Source organism: Staurois parvus, unplaced genomic scaffold (assembly GCF_062004578.1).
Source record: "Staurois parvus isolate SC_StPar_1 unplaced genomic scaffold, SC_StPar_1.0 ptg000136l, whole genome shotgun sequence".
In the NCBI taxonomy this organism is placed as follows: domain Eukaryota; kingdom Metazoa; phylum Chordata; class Amphibia; order Anura; family Ranidae; genus Staurois; species Staurois parvus.
In genome coordinates, this window is record NW_028317932.1 from 13,098,113 (window position 1) to 13,118,788 (window position 20,676).

General features: G+C 40.2%; 1 protein-coding gene across 1 annotated transcript in view; it reads right to left on the minus strand.

Annotated features, from left to right (window-relative positions):
* Positions 1–4,824: 4,824 nt before the first annotated feature.
* IGF2BP3 (insulin like growth factor 2 mRNA binding protein 3) overlaps positions 4,825–20,676 on the minus strand; it is a 128,456-nt gene continuing 112,604 nt past the window's right edge. The window contains exons 9-15 of the mRNA XM_089673198.1: positions 19,352–19,487; positions 16,616–16,747; positions 14,596–14,715; positions 14,406–14,480; positions 12,790–12,921; positions 11,007–11,120; positions 4,825–7,815 (exon numbers count right to left, since the gene is read on the minus strand). Coding sequence (XP_089529324.1) covers positions 7,711–7,815; positions 11,007–11,120; positions 12,790–12,921; positions 14,406–14,480; positions 14,596–14,715; positions 16,616–16,747; positions 19,352–19,487 — 814 coding nt within the window. The 3' untranslated portion in view covers positions 4,825–7,710. The remainder of the gene's footprint in view (positions 7,816–11,006; positions 11,121–12,789; positions 12,922–14,405; positions 14,481–14,595; positions 14,716–16,615; positions 16,748–19,351; positions 19,488–20,676) is intronic.

The following is a 20,676-nucleotide window of genomic DNA, read 5'->3' on the forward strand; positions in this document are numbered from 1 at the left end:
ATGACTTATCTCCCCAAATTATTGTATGTGTTTAGTGTTTTACCAGTACCTGTTCCTTCACATATATTGCGTATTCATCAGCGAAAACTCCTGTCTTTCATTTGGAGTTCTTCTCGACCCAGAATTAGTAAACATATCTTATTTGCACGTAAGAACGAGGGTGGGCTATCTGTCCCAAATCTCCAGTCCTATTATCTGGCAGCTAATATTGCCCCCTTAGCTCATCTCCATGCATCTCACCATTTCCCCTTGTGGGCTACTGTAGACTTGTTGGACTCCCATCCAATACCATTCGCTTCTTTGCCATGGCTTGCTTTTACTCATCGCCCCTCATCCCTCAGTCCGACGCTGAGTCTTTGGGATTCTATTAAATATTCCGCTGGCCTCATTTCTGCCCATCTACCGTTATTACGTTTGCTACATAACCCGTTATTCCCTCCAGGTCGTGATAATCCTGGACAGTTTGCCTGGTGGCAAGCACATGGCTTCTATGATGTACATTCGATGCTATCTCCTACTCGAATACTCACTTTTGAAACTCTGTGCTCCTCTTATGATATCCCATTGTGGGAACACTTCGGCTACCTTCAACTCCGTCACTTTATTAATACACTAATACGAACGCACCCGGGACCCTATAGGCTATCCCCCTTTGAAAGCCAGTGTAGACATAGACCCCATGCTCCGGGCCTAATCTCTTTGGTCTATTCTTCCATTATTTCTTGTAGAACTCCTCCGGTCCGTTCCTATCATCAACGGTGGCAGTCGGAACTCGGGGGCACTTTGGATCAACAGGATTGGCAGACCATGACTCAAGCATGTGGCATGTTCTAGGAATGTTATTCTAGAAAATGCTTATAAGATTCTTTATCGATGGTATTACACACCTGCTTGTCTGGCCCGTTTTATCCCTACATATTCTCCAACTTGTTTTCGGGGTTGTCAACAGTTGGGTACCATGGCTCACATCTGGTGGACTTGCCCTAAGGTTTGCAGATTGTGGATCAGAGTTTATGCCCTCCTCCGCATTACGTTTCACACAGACATTAAGTGCAACCCGTATGAAGCGCTTTTATTTAAACCACTGGTGGGCCTTCTCCGTCCCAAATGGCAGCTGGCATCACACCTATTTATGGCTACCAAACTGACAATCGGGAGGGCTTGGAAGACTCCCCTCCTCAGCTTTGAGGTTGTCAAAAACCGGATGAACTTCATAATGGTTAACGAAAAACTGACAGCTATACTGTTGGACACCCATACAAAATTCCTGCAGATATGGCGTCCCTGGCTTGATATAGCCCAACCATCGAGATTCGACCAGTCCCTTCTGTCGATAGATTCTGTTGCGATCGCCCTAGAGCCCTTTTGTGATTGTTTTTGTCCTCGTCTCCTTACTTACCGTCCTTCCCTGTTCTCTTGTCTAATCTGTTCTCATAGCAATATCACAATCAGTACAAGTAGCATGAGTGCCACACCTACAACACTAAATCCGCAAACTGGACTCCACCATGTGCCCAGGGTTTGGATTACCTATCTACGTTTGGAGAGACTTCACTTCATACCTTTTCTGCTCTCTGTACGCTGATACAGTGCCAATTTTTCTTAGAGTTTATATCATCAATCTCTAAATGTTTACTCATTGTTTTCATTGGGACCCACGTGGTGCCGGTGGCGTGACATCCCGACGCTGTAACTCCTCCCTCACAGCGTCGTGACGTCACGCTGCTGGCACCACGTGGGTCCCGGTGGCCATCTTGGAATTCATCTTATGGTCAGGGATTCTGTCTTTTCCCTAATTTTAACTGCTTTACTGGAATAAATATACACCTTATACAAAACGGTATCACGCTTTTGGCCTCCTCTTTCTTGGGCTCCTTGTGAGCTATCGCCAACCCACAGAGCTGCATGTAAGGGGAGACTGAGCCACATTGCCAGTAGGAGAGAGCGGTGAGGGGTATACCTGACCAGACCCGATCCATCCATACAGGAGCCTTCAGAGAATATTGTCTCTAAATGCGCAGATAAACTGTGCATCTGGTGAGTTCACAGCCTTTACACATGATCGGGCATTTCACCACAGTCTGGATGGAGCACTTTTTACTGGAGAGAATTTGATCTTCCATACTCTTTATTGGGACTATTACTCTAGCATCATCATCACTACTGGTCACTCTAACAGTGACGAACTATATGAGATCACGAAAATATATATAAATTTTTGGCACTTTGTCACAAGTCACTTTATTCTTATGATGATTTTATGGTTTTATTTGGCATATTTTACATTATGAGTATTAATTGAATTGTTTAGCGCTGCACCTTATATTTATTTGGTTTTGAGAGGTTGGTATCCTTTTGGTGCTTTGGCTGCTTTTTTGCTTTTAGCGCTCACTTCCTCTTTTTATGATTACAAGCCATAACACCTGCAAAGGGTTCCTGAGCCTTTAAATGGTCTCTCAGTCTGGTTCAGTAGGAATCACAATCATGGGAAAGACTGCTGACCTGACAGTTATGGAGGGTGTCAATGATGGTTTTCTGCACAAGGAGGGAAAGCCTCAAAAGGTAATTGCAAAAGAAGTTGGATGTTCCCAAAGTACTGTATCAAAGCACATTAATAGAAAGTTATGTGGAAGGGAAAAAAAGTGTGGAAGAAAAAGGTGCACAAGCAGCAGGGATGACCGCAGCCTGGAGAGGATTGTCAGGAAAAGGCCATTCAAAAGTGTTGGGGACTTTCACAAGGAGTGGACTGAGGCTGGAGTCAGTGCATCAAGAGCCACCACACAAAGACGGATCCTGGACATGGGCTTCAAATGTCATATTCCTCTTTTCAAACGTCAGAAGCGTCTTACCTGGGCTAAAGAAAAACAGACCTGGTCTGTTGCTCAGTGGTCCAAAGTCCTCTTTTCTGATGAGAGCAACTTTTGCATCTCATTTGGAAACCAAGGACCCAGAGTATGGAGGAAGAATGGAGAGGCACACACTGCAAGATGCTTGAAGTCCAGTGTGAAGTTTCCACAGTCTGTGTTGATTTGGGGAGCCATGTCATCTGCTGGCGTTGGTCTACTGTGCTTTATTAAGTCCAGGGTCAACACAGCCATCTACCAGGAGATTTTAGAGCACTTCATGCTTCCTTCCGCAGACAAGCTTTATGGGTATGCTGACTTCATTTTCCAGCAGGACTTGGCACCTGCCCACACTGCCAAAAGCGCCAAAACCTGGTTCAATGACCGTGGGATCACTGTGATTGGCCAGCAAACTCACCTGACCTGAACCCCATAGAGAATCTATGAGGCATTGCCAAAAGAAAGATGAGAGACATGAGACTGAACAATACAGAGGAGCTGAAGGCCGCTATTGAAGCATCCTGGTCTTCCATAACACCTCAGAAATGCCACAGGCTGATAGCCTCCATGCCACGCTGCATTGAAGCAGTAATTGCTGCAAAAGGGGCCCGTACTGAGTACATATGCATGCTTATACTTTTCAGAGGTCCGATACTGTTCTATGTACAATCCTTGTTTTATTGATTGCATGTAATATTCTAATTTTCTGAGATTGCGGATTTGGGGTTTTCATGAGCTGTAAGCCATAATCATCACAATTATGACAAATCACGGCTTGAACTATCTTGCTTTGCATGTAATGAGTCTATCGCATATATTAGTTTCACCTTTTAAGTTGCATTACTGAAATAAATTAACTTTTGCACGATATTCTAATTTTGTGAGTTTCACCTGTACAAATCAGCATGTGTTAAAACATTAGATATCCTTCATAAAGCAGTATTAAACCCCAAAACAAACATATTGCAGCTTACCAGTTCTTAGATGTGATGGCATTATATTTAATTTATAAGTTTTCCTTCCTTTATTTTCACCTGGTGATCCTTCCGGTAAGTCTGGTTTTCAACAGAACAAGCTGTCCTGCAGATGTAGCTGTTTAGTGGTTTGAGACAAACCATTTAACACTGATAGGAGTGCTTGAAATGACAAGCTCTATCTTTATTTTGCCCCCCCCCCCAAAAAAAAACCCAACCCACACACAACTGTAGCTGTAACTGCTTAAAAAGTTTTCAATGTACTAGCAGATTTAGATAACCTAGACAAATTGAAGCCAAACTCCAGCTAACACTACCCCCCTACCCCGACTGACATTGCTGCTGTCCAAAAGGTCTCTCCGTTGCTCCTCCATCCAGTGTGTAGGCACCCTAATATACGAGGAGTGTTACTGGCCAAATAACCAGAAGAAAACTGGAGAAAAAAGCCTACGAAAAAAAACCAATGCAGCCATCACATTTCGAGGATTGATTGGTAAGCTGCAATACATTAAATTTTTTTGTTTTGAGTTAAATATCGTTGTACGCAAAACTTTGGACTTTTTTTTTTTTTTATAAAGACTGCCGGGTTACAATATTTTTCAGCTTTCTATCCCAGAGACGGTGGTCCGAGGAAGTGAAAGAAGTACCTCTAAACATAGAAACAGAGCAGTAAAAATCCAACAGAAGTTACCCACTAGCCATAACAGGCCTGGCTGGAGTTCCACTTTAACCTGACTACATTCATATACCTACCTTCACCATTGCCAAGCTCCCTTTAAAAATGCCTATTTCCTGTCTGTGATGTGGACTGTCCTGCTTTAATACTTTGGCCTGTGACAGGTATGCATCCAGTGGTGTGAAGTCAGGATTCTTGTGCTGCAGTAGCAGGTTAATCAAAGCCATTAGTGTAGCAGCTCAGCAATGGAGGGAAAAAAAAAAAAAAAAAAAAAGGGATAGCCCATTGAGGTTACCAGTATTATCAACAAGAAACACACAAGGCAGCAAAATTAGGAGTTAAACTCTTTATTCCATTCAGAGGCATCTGGCAAGTGGAGCTGCTTGGGGGGCACATTACAGATGAAAAATGATCCATGCTTTGCAGATATTAAACTCATGTACAGTATTACTTTCTACTGTATCTATTGCCAAAATACTCCAAGTTACCAAGTCTCAATTGAAAATAACATGATTACCACACTAACAGTCTAGAAATTTAAAGAGATATGACAGTATTTAAATCAGCAGATGTAAATGCAGCACCTATCTGTAAAGTAAAAAAAAATTATGGAAATAATCAAGTTATGTCTGCTTCAACATGTTAAGAAAAACATAAGTTGGGTCTATACTTAGGCCTCAACGAAAGTTCAATATGCTATTTTAATGACTTTTTTTTCCATAGTTCAGTATTTTTAAATCAATGTAAGAAAAATCCTAAACACTAAATGAAGTCACTCTTGTCAAGAAAAGAAAATTCATGTTTCTTTTAAAACTACAACATAGGTTCTCTGTTTGTTTTTTTTGTTTTTTTCTTTTACTAATTTCTTTGAACCAAATTAGTAATGTATAGAGGAAGAATAAGAAAGAAAACACTTCAGACCATTTTCAAATAAGAAAGAAAAAAAAAAAAAAAAAAGAAGATCTAAATCTGTACAACAATGATCTTTGGGAAATTATCTATTCTATGCAGAAATGCCTCTATTTCAATATGACTCTAAGAGGTAGATCAACAAAATGATGAATTTTTTTTTTTTTTTTCTTTTTTGCTAGTTGTGCCCCTCAAATCAGTGCAGCATGGTGATTGTGATCATCTCATGCACAAAAAACATCACAAAAAAAAAAAAAATAAAGGTTCAGAGGTAAATCGCATGGCTCTGTTAAGACCACACATACACACACACACGCACACACAGCAGTCTTTATGCACCATGTGTTGCCACAATTTCAAAAAACTGAGGTAGACTGAAGTTTATTGTAGAAACTTGAATGTGTAAATATTACCACAATCATCATTCAAATTACATTCTGAAAATTAAAAAGAATTTGGTAGCTTTCCTTTTCATCCCTGCCTTTTTGACGTTTTTCTCTCCTCTTTACACCCTTGGGCTGCCAGAAGCATAAAGCCAATTAGTCATCTAGCCCCTGGCAGCTGAAGGGTTAATGGTTGGTTGGAAGTAAAAAAAATTTAAAAATTAAAAAAAGTAAAAGTGTGCATAAACCCTGCTGTAGCCATTTCAAACCAGAATAGACGGTTGTATTCAGTTTTAAACCTTCCAAGTGGCTTTGTGTGGCCCTTTTTTTTTTTTTTTTAATATATTTTATTTTAAATTCTTTTTTTTTTTTTTTATTACTGCGGCTGGATATGTAAACGTAAGCCTGTCTTTCCTGTGAATCAAACATCGTTTGACCCATTCCCCTTTCCCTCTCCCCCAGTTGTGGTAACTGAACATAATGTGTTGATCTGATGGGAAGCATCAGCTGATGGATATGAAAAAATAAAACTAAAAAAGGAATATATATTTATATATTTTATATATATCTATGCTCCCATAGATCATGTGTGACTTTTTGTTTACCAAACTGACGATGAAGCTTGCTCTTTGAACAGAATGGCAAAGTTCAAAACGGGCTGCAAATGTTTCAATGTAGCATCGTTAGGTAGTGATGGTCAAAGGCACAAAGGGTTCATTGCATTCAACCAAGCAGCACAAAGAAGAAAAAAAACACCAAAAAATTAAAAACAAAAAAGGAGAAAAATTAAAAAATGGGGAAAAAACATCTACTATTCTAAAAATGTATTCCCCAAACCCAGGTGGCCTATTTCCATCACTTCCTTGTGTTGTGTTCCCAGAAAAAGTACCGTCAAACTTTTTTCATCCCATAGTAAAAGAAAAATAAACGGCATTGCTGTTATCAGTATGGTGGCGCCTTTCAGTATCTATTTTTGAACATTCACTGAATTTTCTAGCAAAATGATGGTGTGGAAGGCCTCAGGAAAAACCAAGGCAACTCCCCATCTTTTACTCCCATCAGCCATCAGCTAGTAGATGCCATCTCCAACGAAATATACTTTTTGTAGCACCTCTAGCTGGTAGCTGATATTTTATTTTTTATTAAAAAAATAAAATGCTCAAGAACTATTAGCTTTATAAAGTATACAAAATACCAAAAAAATTTAAAATAAAAATAAAAAAGCAAAAAGGAACAATTTCTCATTGAGGTACTAAATGCCTGAGGTAGTTTAGTAAAATGCATATTCATCTTTTTATGCCCTGGCCAACACCATTCTACACTTCCCTTAGGTTATTCATGGCAGTGTTAAGTAAAAATGCAACCAAATTAAAAAAATGCCACTTTGTTCAACACTGGGACTAACACTTAATACTCTCAATACCATTCAACGCTAACCCAGCCAATAATCCCACCCTCTACTATTTATAATTTCTTTTTTTTTGTTTTTTTTTTTTAATACAACTGGACGTATAAAGAGCAATGCCTTTTCTTTTTGAACCAGAGAACTCATAAGAGAAAGCTTCATTAAACAAAGTTCTAAAATTGTTGGGGGAATAAGAACAATAAAAAAAGACTAACAAGGTTTATGTTAACTTGTGAGAATAGATCAAAAGGGAAGTGAAGGGGTCCTTATTTTTTTTCTCTTTTCTTTTTCCATTTTTTTTTTCATTTTTTTTTTGTTTTTAAAGCTGGGTTTTAAAAGTTTGAGAGCCTAAATAATACATTCTCAGAGACAGTTTTAATGTTGCCTGGTCCTCAAACAGGTGACAAGCTAGATGGTATTTCGTAACCACTTAGCACTGACAGGCATGGGATGCCTGTCAATTACGCAGTCTGTCTTTGGTCTGGCATCTGTCTCTGTGAAGGGTCATTTTCCTGAACCTTTATTTTCGTCTCGGTTGAGGCTGTCCACTTTGTGCGGTCTTCTGCTGCTGCTGTTGTTGGCGCCGCACTTGAGCCAATATTTCCTGAATTTTCCTCTGAGCAAGCTAAAATGTAAACATAAGGACATACTATCAATTTACAAACGGAGGAGTTCCACTTTAAACAACAAAGCAATTCAGAGGACACCTGAATGGTGCATGGGAGATAAGGGCATGCTTCCTATTCAGACAATTTGCCATCCTTACTGCAGTTAAATATAGCGACCTATGCATTCCTTAACCGCAGAAAAAAAAATCTGGGCTCTGCCGTGCCAGAGGAGGTTGTGCTGCGCTGGAAAATTGTGCAAATAACAGAAATGGATAATCAATGTTATATATCCTTTAGCAGGTAAAATGGCTTGTATATGTGTTTTTCTTGTCCACTGACACAACACCCAGGCTAGGACAACACCTACCTACTATGCCTGGTGTCCTAGGTGGATAGACCTCTTCAGCTCTGCTGTGTTAAAGACCAACATAATTTTGGCTAGCGCTTGTAGATAGCCTTCAGGCACTTTCAGTGTGGCCAGACTCCATTCTGGTAAAAATTAACTGCTGAGCTGTTGGCACTGCCTCAGTGCATGTCCTGTTTCTAAAGATTCAATGAGAAGGCCAGTCAGGCCAAGCACTGGGAGCCATCTTGTATGCATAAGTCACTAAAAGCCTTTACTCCCCATTCCTGCTGATTTTTATCACACAAAAAGTTTACATTGTGGGACTAAATTCGGACTTCATTTATTGTGTGAAGTGTTGTGTGCACGCTTTTCCCCCATCCAGTGTCAAGGAAGCATCTCCCAGCTGCTGCCTTTGCTCACATAATCCATCCATTTCTACTGCCTGTCTACAGTGACTTTGGTCACCTCCAGCCACCCAACCTTGACCTGCTACCAGCTATCTAGGTTTCTAGAATATTTTGACAATTACTTTGAGTCTATATGTTGCCTTACTGCTATGTGATCACAACAGGTCTAATACTATGATATTAGACATGGAGGATACAGTCCTTAATACGATGTGCCCCCAGTACAGATGCTGCTTGCAGAACGCCTACTGTGACAGCACCAACGTCCGGAGTAATGTATGTTGCCCTCTGTTCTGAGTCTATTCCATTCATCTGGTGGAGCAACCCCTCCAAAAGCACTTAATAGCTTTAGGATGCCGAATGTGGACCTCCAGATTCAACAACAAAACTGGACAGGTTTGTCACCACATATGGGAATCCTTAGTGCAGGGGTGGGCAACTGTGGCCCTCCAGCTGTTGGTGAACTAAGGGTCCCATCATGTCTCTGCCTTTGGGAGTCATGCTTGTAACTGTCAGTTTTGCAATGCCTCCTGGGACTTTTAGTTCTACAACAGCTGGAGGCCCACAGTTGCCTGCCCCTGCTTTAGTGGAAGCATGGATGCTTTGGTGGCTTCATGGGATCAGTACACCCAGTCACCTTTTCTCTCCTGTAACTTCTAGCTCATCTGCTTCACAGCATTGAAACAGAGGGTACAACCGTGTTTGCTTCATTCTCCAGACTGACCCAGGTGGATATGGTACAATGATCTATTAGGACTCCTGCTAGTGCCCACAGAGGATCTGCTCTCCCAAGGACCAATTAGCCATTTACTTCACAGTAATTGGCTTTAACAGTATGGGAACTGAAGCCCAGGTTCCCAGGGACATCTGAGTAAGAGATTCCTATGATACTAAAAGTTACAAAGTCTCCTTCCTACAAGGCCCATCATCAGACATGAAGACATTTTTCACTCAGTTGAGTCTCTGAGCTTCCACCCCATGGGACAATCCTCTCCTTCCTGCAGCTAGTTTTGGACCAATGTATAGCTCTCAGGACTATTAAGGGTTAGCTTTCTGCACTTTCTATGGTTTAATTTGTTTTTCCTTTGCATGGGGGAAGTCTCCTAAGTACCCAAGTAGCTTCCCCTGGTCCAATCCCCCTTGACTGTCAGATCTGCATCTGGTATTTTCTGCATGTCAAAATCTGCCATTTTAAACACTTTCATGACATTCTCTCATCCACAAGGGTGGTGTGTCTGAACTGGCAGCCATAACCTGTCTGGTTTTCTGGTTTTGTGTAGGGACAAGGAGGTGTTGAGGCCCAGTATTTCCTTCTTGTCTAAGGAAGTTCCTGCACTTCATCTTAACCAGGACATTGTTCTTCCATCCCTGTGTATTGTGCCAGTTCACCAAAAAAAAAAAAAAAAATACCCTCCATAATCGGTATGTGGTTCAGGCTGTGCATGTAGTGCTTTATTTCTCAACCACTGCTTCTTTCAGAAAGATTGATACTGCCTTTGGATGTCCCAAAGGTTTTGCAGTCACTGTGGCCCTTAATGAACGAGAATAAAATGGAGCGTTTTTGTACTCACCAAACATTTCTTAGAGCTGATGGAGTAAAACGGTTTTTAACCCCATGTTTATGATCATGCTCTATGTACTGCTTTGTTACAAAACTGAGGCATGCTTGTAATAAGGTTTATACTGGGCTGGCTTACTTTTTTTTTTTTGCCAGTGTCCAATTCTTCTGTAGTTGGTGGTATAGCCTGAAGGTTTAAAGCGGTAGTAAACTGCCAACCCTCCCCCCCCCCCACAACAAAGGCCCCTGCAGGTTTAGGTCATAGTGTACTAGTATGCACCGTATACTATTACTTTATGACAGACATACCTTTACACGGAGCACTCCAGCTCAGCGCTGTCACTGCACCCCGGCACTGCCATCTTCACTCAGTTTTCCTTCGGATGGCTGGAGCCGTGACGACATCCATATGGATGGCTGGAGCCGTGACGACATCAATCCCATACATCTGCGAGCTCTGATGGTCCAGCTTGGCTATGCCGATCCTTCAGAGCGCATGCATGGTGATGTCACCATCTGCAAGCTGTGTGAATATCTCCTAAACAGTGCAAGTTTAGGAGATATTCACAGTACCTGCACATAAGCGTTATTTTAGTTCCTCAATGGACTCAAAGGATGAGCACAAAAATCCTCTTATTTTGTCCATGTATTAAAAAAAAATAAAATAAAAATCAGGAAAGCCGAAAGACCATTTCTATTTTTGTCTCCATATCTATACACTTCTTAAACACCCTGTGACCACCATCACACAACTTTTATGAATCAAATGCTGCTTTTATGTGTTGAGGATAGCGGCACTCTTGTTTAAATATTATGAGCATATCCCATAAAAACAGAATCCATTTATTACTACCGGAATAGTAATGTGCTCTGAAGCACTATAAAGAAGACACATACCTGGCTTGCATAAAAATGACCTGTTATTTTTACAACCACTTGATCATTTTCGTCTGGGGTTTGATCACGGGGCACAACTACTTCTGCACTTGTAAGATTCTGTAGCTCATTAACCTGCAATAAAATTATAAAACAAATGTCAATACAATCCTGAAAGAAAACAATTATATTTGGAAAGAAATTCTTTTAGTCATTCATGAATTCTTTACTCAAACCTGTTCCAACAAGGAGTGGAAAAACAGACTGAGGTGAAAATTGTGGGGGCAGCGGGGCCCTCTTACTACTTTTCCTTGCATTCTTGGGTACGTCCAAGAAGGCTGTAAATATTTAGGTAAAATCTGCGCAAATCTCAAAATCCAGCAGCAATGCAACTCATCTTAGGTATGGAACCTTGCAAAGCAGCCACATTCTCACCCAGAAGTCATACAACAGCCCCCTTTCCACACCAACCATATATTCCAGTTCTCCACTATTCCTTGTTACTAGTGCTATCATTGATGGTATAGGATATAATGATTACCAACAAGCCTTATAGAGGTGGGGAAAAGTAAAATTTTCCAATCTCATACATATGGAGCATGATAGCAAGGATTCCCTTGCATCATGTAGCAGGACGTTCACCATAAAAGGGACATGATGCAGCACATAGGAGAAGCTAAATCCAAGCACATAGGAGAAGCTAAATAGCTTTGAGATAACGGGCAGGACTTCTATGTCACCAGGTGACTTTTCCAGTTGCTGTTACAACCAAGGTACATCTAGCCCCCCATAGGCAATTCATTAATTTACAGATTTACACTAGCTTGTAAACATACTCCGCTTTTATGCTATAGTAATACATCAAAGTCTAAAGTGGGGCTTGGAGAACTAGGCACCACTTAAGTTCTTACGTAGGAAATGGGTGCATATTGCCAGTTCTACTTTTTTGGCTATATTACTAAGTTTTTGGACTGACTGCTTTCAACTTTTTTCATGCCTGAGGTAGAGGCACAAAATCCAGTGCTTTGAAGAGAGCCTTGGTTGCAAAGCTTGGCTTACTATAAATCATAAATAAAAAAAAACAAAAACAGTCTCCACTGATTAGTATAGGAGATCAAAATGGCTTACACATTTTATAATATACTATTATACTATACTAGCCAATAAAAAGAAATTCTCCACAGTTGGGTTTATGCAATACCATGAATATTTGGCCTTAAGTTAAAATATAAGAGTGGGCTTACTTATGAAGGATTTATATGTTTCTTCTTTTTTTAGCTTTACTTCACGGTTTGACACTGCTCCTGATTGTGCATAACAGCACAACTTCCTGCCTTATTCAATATCTGAATAGCATAAGTAATCCTCTAGGTATTCTTGGACCACAACTGGAAGACAATTTTTCTGAGTCCAGTATCTTCTTGCTGGAGAATGAGCACCTAAGGGTGACCATTATTGATCTTACACCTTTGACTAAGAGTTTCAGTACATCTGACTACTATGAAATATGGGGTACATACTACATCTTCTACAGCCTATATGGCATAACTGAGAATTTTACATTAGCAAACATTTGTGACTGCTGCAGAAACTGCCTAAAACTGTAGCCAAGGAGCCTAACAGAGCTTCCACCTAGCACATGGATTTTACACATAATCTATGGCACTCTGGTAAATAAAGACTATTTGGATCCTATGTATTTCTCAAATGAAGTAAAGTTACTATTCTGCTACAAAGGTCATTATGCCAAGAATTATTCTGACAGCCCCCCTGCCTTTGTGCATCTATTACTTTTGAAACTTACAGTTTTGCCACCCTTGCCAATAACACGACCAGCGGCATATGATGGAACTTTAATATGAGCCTCAAGTTTTACTTCTTCCTTGGGTCCAAAGAAGTTTTCTTCTTTAAGTTTACCATAGATCCTTCCTTGAGCCTGCAGACAAAAATTAAAGTTAGCAAAAGATTTAAAGCACCACACAAAAATTGTACATGCATGTACATTGAACAATTATGCATATTTGTATTCAATTTAATGCTAGTTTTAGCTACAGATGAATGTAGAATTCATAAGCCCTTTGGCCCAGTCTAGGATACAAGGAACGTGCCATGTGCTTGCATTAAAAAACAAAAAGGTCTTAGTGAGGTGCCAGTTTAGGCATACTGGCTGCTTGGTTCCTGGCAGCTTTCCAAACCTTGTTTCATCTTCCAAATTCTACATTTGCTTACCAAATTTTAATTCTAAAAATGATAACGTTGTCTATTGTATATTCCATTAAACACATGCACACACATTATTTCATGTTCTGATGCCAGGATGTTGCATGTGAAAAGATAATTTGATGCTGATACAAAAGTGCAAAAAAACTCTTCGGTTGGTATTTGTCCATCTCTTTTGATGTCAAAGTATTTTTAATCTGGGATTTTCATGTCATGTGACTGTCTAGACTGAAAGCTGGTTACCATTCAGTGTTGCCACAAGTAAAGGCAAGAGACTCAAAAGGGACAATTCTGCATTTAAGAGACACTTCCCTTCTCATGCATAATGAAAGTGCAACAATCTAAACTCAAGATTTTGGAGTTATCATGTACATTTTATGATAAATAGCCGCTTTCTTAAAAGAGCTGGTAATAACAAAGGTGACTGCTTCTTTCAGAGTCCAAGTTCATTTTTGGGGATGAGCATATGAAAAATTCTCTTCTGTTGCTAAATCTCTGTTTTATACTTAGACAGTATAATACAGGTGGCCAAAACACAAGAACATTGAAACTTATCAAATATATCCTATTAAATAATGTGTACAATACACCAAAGAACAAATCCTGACAATCCTTTCAGTTTTTGGCTAAAAGGGGCAGTCAGTTTTTTTTTCTTAAATACCACTTCTGTAGCCTGTGGGGAGATTTTCCCTCACTTCCTGTGTGTTCATGGTGATAGGAATATCTTACACCACAGTATAGTGAGGAAAGAGTGAAATGGTAATGTGTGTTCTGCAGTGTATGTCCTTATCGGGGAGATCTAATTTTTTGTTTGGTTAATAGAACCGGGAATGATGCAAAATCTAAAACAGGGATTTAGTAAAAAGTACATAGGCTTTCTATACTAATAAAAAAAAAAGCTCTGGCTTTAATATATACCACCAGTAAGGACACCGTACTAGACTGTGGTTATTTTCTATATACCTTGTTCACTCCATACAACATTGCCAAATAGACATGGTGTGAAGTAGTCCTAAAGTCCTGCATCAACCACCATGTATATGGTAACGACACAACTATGGGATTCGACCAGAGATTAATGCTAGTGAAGCAATGCCAAATTTCACCAACAATAGATACTGAGTGATCTAGCATGGTCTATCTCACTTTCATCATCTGTCTCACAGCCTTCATAAGGTTACCGCATGTACGAAAACATACTTTAAACTGGGCTTCTGGTGGTCCAGTGATAATCACCATCCTCAGTTTGGCATCTGGTCCCTCTGCTGGAGCAATCTACAATCATTTAAAAAAAAAAAAAAGCAAACAAAATAAAATAAAACAAAGATAAAAAAGGACAGCCACATATTTTAGAATTCTGAAAACACTGAAAAAAAATAGAATCCATTACCTTGATAGAAGCTCCAGCAAATCGTGAAAGTTGTTTAATGTGTTGTCCTTGCTTGCCAATAATTGCTCCTACAGCTAATGCTGGGATGAATAGATGAACGGTTTCAGATTCCGGTTGTTGCTGCAAAGAACAGCCAAAAGGTTTATGAATGGATAGAAGTATAACGTTCTTGGGAGTAGTCTTTTCTACCTAAACATTAATGTATTCGCAACTCTCAGCATCTTTGCACAGGAAAGCTATGTTACAGTGCTACCAGAACTAAACAAATTTTTTCGGTATCCAAATATGGCCCTTCAACTCCTAACTAAAAGGAGAGACTTCGGCATGGTTTGTGATGAAAGGCCTTGTTAGGGGGTAATAGAGAAATGACAAGCACATCTAAGCATTGAAGGCATACTATTGCAGACACGGGTTGGAGAGTGCAAATTCTGGTGCAGTGGAGCATGGTAGCCAATCATCTAACTTCAGCTTGTTCCAGTAAGCTTTGACAAAAAAAAAAAAAAAGCTGGAAGCAGATTGGTTTCAACGCAAAGCTGCGCCAGATTTTGCACTCAGTTTTAGTAAATCACACCCATAGATTTTCCCAGACGGTCAAAAATCTACATAGCGAAGAGATTATTACCACTTCCACTAGTAGAATGATCATTTCAAGCAATGTACTGTTGGCCATCATAAAGCAGATGAGCATATCTACTGCAAAAGGAAAAAACTATAATTGTTTAATTCTTAAACGTTTTGGTCCCCCCCCCATTTGTATAAAACTTGACCACGTTGCCTCTTTGAACAGACAACGTAGTTCAGAATGTTAAGGGTTTAAAACAAGCTCAACACTTGTAATTATTTTCTTCAGCCAGCTCCCGGCTGTCCTGTAAAAAAGTGTCCTTGGCAGCTGTAGAACCACCTGATCACTTTTATGGTTCAAGCATTGTGGCGGCCCCTTCATCCACTCGCCAATTTCCTCTGCGGTCATTGAAGCTCAGAGTTGAGCACTTCCAGCTTCAGAGTGGTCATTCTCCAGCTGCTGTGGTTGGGGAAGCAGCTAATCAAGCACAATCTGTGCTTGATTAGCTGCAGTAGAGGGGCATGGGAGACATTGGTGGTCTAACAGACCTCTAATGTCTCCATAAAGAGGACCTGCCACTTTCCTATACTATCACATACAGTAGGTGGCTTGTTAGCCCCCTTGTGATAGCAATAAAGCTTAAAGAAAAGGCATTTTAAAAAGTAAAAAACTATTGTCTTGCACACACTTGCAAATGCAAACATGGCAAAGGGTGTAAACTGATGAGTTATAAAAAGGTATTTCATATACAGTGCCTATTGAAAATTTGGGGTACCATCATTTTTCACCATTGTGTGGGGCATGTAGTTTTGATTCGTGACACATCTGGCATTTGTTTACTCTACACTACCTTGTCTTTCATTTGCTACAAAAAATGAGCAATAAATTGTGCCTGTGCGCAATAAAAATTAATTCTAGTATTTTTTTCTGGACAATATAGGTTTGCAAAACAGTTGCACAAATATTATGCTACATAAAAATTGCACTAGGAAACTTCTACAAGACCTCTGCTTTCAAAGAATATAAATTGTTCTGGGAGTTTTAAACAAGTAAAAAAATGAAAAGTAACAAAAATGCAGATTGTGCAAAAAGAGAAAATATTGCTCAAAAAGGGAAATAGTTAAAACAGTTAATCCAGGATGCATAGGTTTTCTAAAGAGACCACAGAAGAAGCCATTTGTCTTTTCACGCTGGACTGAAACTCCAGAATGGCCCTTTCTGAATGATCCCGAGGGTGCGACTCATCCACTGTCCTCCATGTAGAGCTCTTCAAAAAGGCTTTTTTTGTTAAACAGAGCAGTTAAAAGACAGGTACACCTGCTGGCTGTAAAATGTAGATATAATACATTTTTCCAGGAAGATTGTATTCTCCCTTATTAACTATGAGTGTTATGTGCTTGCTAAAGCAGACCAAGGCCTGCTGGCAATATTCTGACCCAATAATTTCTCAGTCCTTACGGCAAAAGGTGGATAAGCAGCAGAGGTCGTCGGTGAAGATACTCCAACAGATGGAGGTGGCATGCCCGAAGAAGAAGGTGGAAAGAGACCCAATGCGTTCAGGTTTAATCCAGGGATTAAGTGAGCTTGTAGCTGTAGGACGAAAACAGATATATCGCTTAAAACAGAATACATATACACTTTACATCAAGACAGCAGCCAATTATCGACTGATTTGGTCAGCCTGGAATAGACATCTGTACATGTTACAATCACTGCCAAGTGCATTACAGAACCTCTTGGGAGCCTAGTGTACACTTATCTCAGGGGCTCAATTGTGTTGACTACAAGTTTATAATGCAGCCAAAAGGTTACATGTAAATGCTATGAACATACCTTATAAACCATAACAGTGATTGCTCATCTTCCAGTTACTGCATTTGTTAAAAAAGGGAATATCTGAGGAATTGGAGGACAACTGAGTTGCACTTAAATCTAACAATGCTCTATCAGGTTGTGGCAATTAATCTGCAATGTTTACATAGGGCCTGATTAATCAGCCAGTCCCTGAAAGATGACTTGTCTGTCTACAATGTGTAAACAGAAACCTGCCTGTTATGGGCAATACACACAGATCTTTCAGATATTTGAGGCCAAAAGCCAGTTAGATGTTCTATGTAACCACCAAAAGGGCTTACCCATGCACACCAAATGTCTCATTATCCTATGCCTGGCTAAGTCTAGTTTAAAGGTATTCGTTCTGAGGACCACCAAAGCACAGTAAGATCACCCCAATTACTAAATCCTAGTCCTCACAAGTACTTGATGAAATACTCTAATTCCTGTAACTGTTCTGCTTCATCACGCTTTGCTGGATTTCTTTGGAATGTTACCTTTTTAAAAGCACAGGTATATATTCAGGTCCTCTTTCACTAAATGCACCATCCCCACCCATCCAAAGATAAATAAGACCATGATGGGAAGTACAGTGTAGGTTCCAGAGCTGCAGCTTCCTTCAGTATTTAAAGCCTGTTCTTTCAAAAATCTCTCAGCGTTGGCTATGCTTTGGCCATTGATTTAAACAGAGCCATATACCAAGGACAGGCAGTCTCAATACATTTATGTCAATAGGTACCTAATGGACAAGCAGAGCCAGTACTGAAAATAACTTTTGTTCTAGAGCCGTAGCCTCCAGTGCTTACAGCCTGTCCTGACAAAAGGTAAGTAAGCAGCTGGGGAACACAGTTTAGGATGGGGAGGGGGACTGATTTACCAAATATTTATACATTAGAACAGCTGTCCTTTAAAGGCATAAAACAAGTATGCAGATTTTAAAGTCAATTGTCCTCATCTTACTTGTTCCAGGACAGTAACAGAGTATTGAAGTTTGAGGGTCAGCACAACTTGCATTTTAAGAAGGCAAAGTCAATAATGGCAGCCTATATACACACACACAAAGCGCGGTCTTCATTTATAAAAAAGGTACACAAAAAAGTACCTTATTATTTAATGTGGACCTTCTCAAGCAAGGATGGCATCAGGCCTCCTCTTTAAAAAATTGTGGTATGATAGTTGAAGAAAAAAAAAAAAACACCTGTGGGGAAAAAATATTTGTAAATACACCTTATTCTTCCCTCGACTTCTACACTGCAGAGGGTGGCATCACTATCCTTCCAGCCAGATCCCAGGACATACCAAATATCCCAAATCTCAAACAAGGTAGTGTAGGAGCATCTACGCATCAAATTTGGAATCCTCCTTGTTCACTAGACCTTGCTGGAAGAAGGTGATGTCAACCCCACCTAGACGCTGCAGGTAGAAGCCAAAGGAAAGGTAGTATATTTGCCAAGCTTTTTCCACCCTACAGGTGCCTTTTTCCGTTATTATTGTTATACAGCAATTTGTAAAATAGAAGGGAGGACGGATGTACTGAGCGGACCTTGCTTTCGATTGTAAAGTTCACTTAAAGGATTACATATGTTAAAGTCTGTATTAAATTAACCACAAAATAGCAAGTGTTACAACAGATGTCATTTATCAAACGGTGAAACCCAACACCCTTCAGCAACTAATCAAACCACACTGCATAAAAAAAGATGACATTTATTGACTGCAGCTTACCGTGCTTTACATCAGCCTATTAAATGAGACAACGTCAGACCATCTTAGTTGTGACAAGTTTGTGTCTTTCCAGGTTTATATTTTTTTAAATTGTCAAGTTTCTGTTCATATTTAAGGGATTCAAAATCCAAACTCATACAGGTCAGTTATTTCTGCTTTGCAAGCACTGCTAATTGTTAGCAGTGCTTGCACGACAGAAATAACTCTTACCCATGTATTTTGGATTTTGAATCCCTTAAATGCGAGTGGAAAAATAACAGTTGTCAAAATGTTTGAAGCTTTGTTGCATTAAAAACTGTACAAACAGCTATACTTAACTGATTAAGCATGCAACACTGTAAAGTGAAAGCACACAGTGATAGGAACAAAGTTTTTCATTTTTAAAATGAACATTACTGCCACTATGGCCACAGTTCACCCAGACATAAGCATATCACGGTAGGCTAGAGACACAAAGAGTTAAAAGCATTGCTGCCCTAAGATTAATGCTCTAGAAAGTCCTCGAAAATCTGCGGCATCATTCCATTCATGTTGGGTCATTTCCGCTCCAGCTTCATGCTAAACTCTGTACAATGTTATAGAAATACATTTCCACATTTCCACCTCCCACCCAGAACGTACTGAACAATCACTTACATTCATAGCTGCAATATCATTTTCGTAGGACTCCCTGATTTTTTTCATTATTTCTTCCTCAGCTTTGGCACACGCCTCAATGCTGCCTTTTACTGTAATAGTCCGCTCAGGATTATATAGTGTCAAGTCCTGCAGTCTAGGGCCATCAAAAATAAAATGTTAATTGTCTAACATATAGTGGGGCAAAAAAGTATTTAGTCACCACCAATTGTGCAAGTTCTCCCACTTAAAAAGATGAGAGAGGCCTGTAATTGGCATCATAGGTAGACCTCAACTATGAGAGACAAAATGAGAAAACAAATCCAGACAATTACATTGGCTGATTTGGAAAGAATTTATTTGCAAAAATTATGGTGGAAAATAAGTATTTGGTCAATATCAAAAGATCTTCTCAATACTTTGTTATATATCCTTTGTTGGCAATGACAGAGGTAAAACGTTTCCTGTAAGTCTTCACAAGGTTGGCACACACTGTTGCTGGTATGTTGGCCGATTCATCTATGCAGATCTCCTCTAGAGCAGTGATGTTTTGGGGCTGTCGCTGGGCAACACGGACTTTCAACTCCCTCCAAAAGGTTTTCTATGGGGTTGAGATCTGGAGACTGGCTAGGCCACTCCAGGACCTTGAAATACGTCTTACGAAGCCACTCCTTCGTTGCCCGGGCGCTATGTTCGGGATCATTGTCATGTTGGAAGACCCAGCCACATTTCATCTTCAATGCCCTTGCTGATGGAAGGAGGTTTGCACTCAAAATCTCACGATACATGGCCCCATTCATTCTGTCCTGTACATGGATCAGTCGTCCTGGTCCCTTTGCGGAGAAGCAGCCCTAAAGCATGATGTTGCCACCCCTGTGCTTCACAGTAGGTATGGTGTTCTTTGGTAAAAACACAACTCGTCGTGTTTGGAGGAGAGAGAATGCTGAGTTGCATCCAAACAGTTCTATTTTGGTTTCATCTGACCATATGACATTCTCCCAATCCTCTTCTGGATCATCCAAATGCTCTCTAGCAAACTTCAGACGGGCCTGGACATGTACTGGCTTAAGCAGGGGGACACGTCTGGCACTGCAGGATCTGAGTCCCTGGCGGTGTAGTGTGTTACGGATGGTAGCCTTTGTTACGTTGGTCCCAGCTCTCTGCAGATCATTCACTAGGTCCCCTCGTGTGGTCCTGGGGATTTTTGCTCATTTTTGTTCTTGTGATCATTTTGACCCCACGGGGTGAGATCTTGCGTGGAGCCCCAGATCGAGGGAGATTATCAGTGGTCTTGTATGTCTTCCATTTTCTAATTATTGCTCCCACATTTGATTTGTTCACACCAA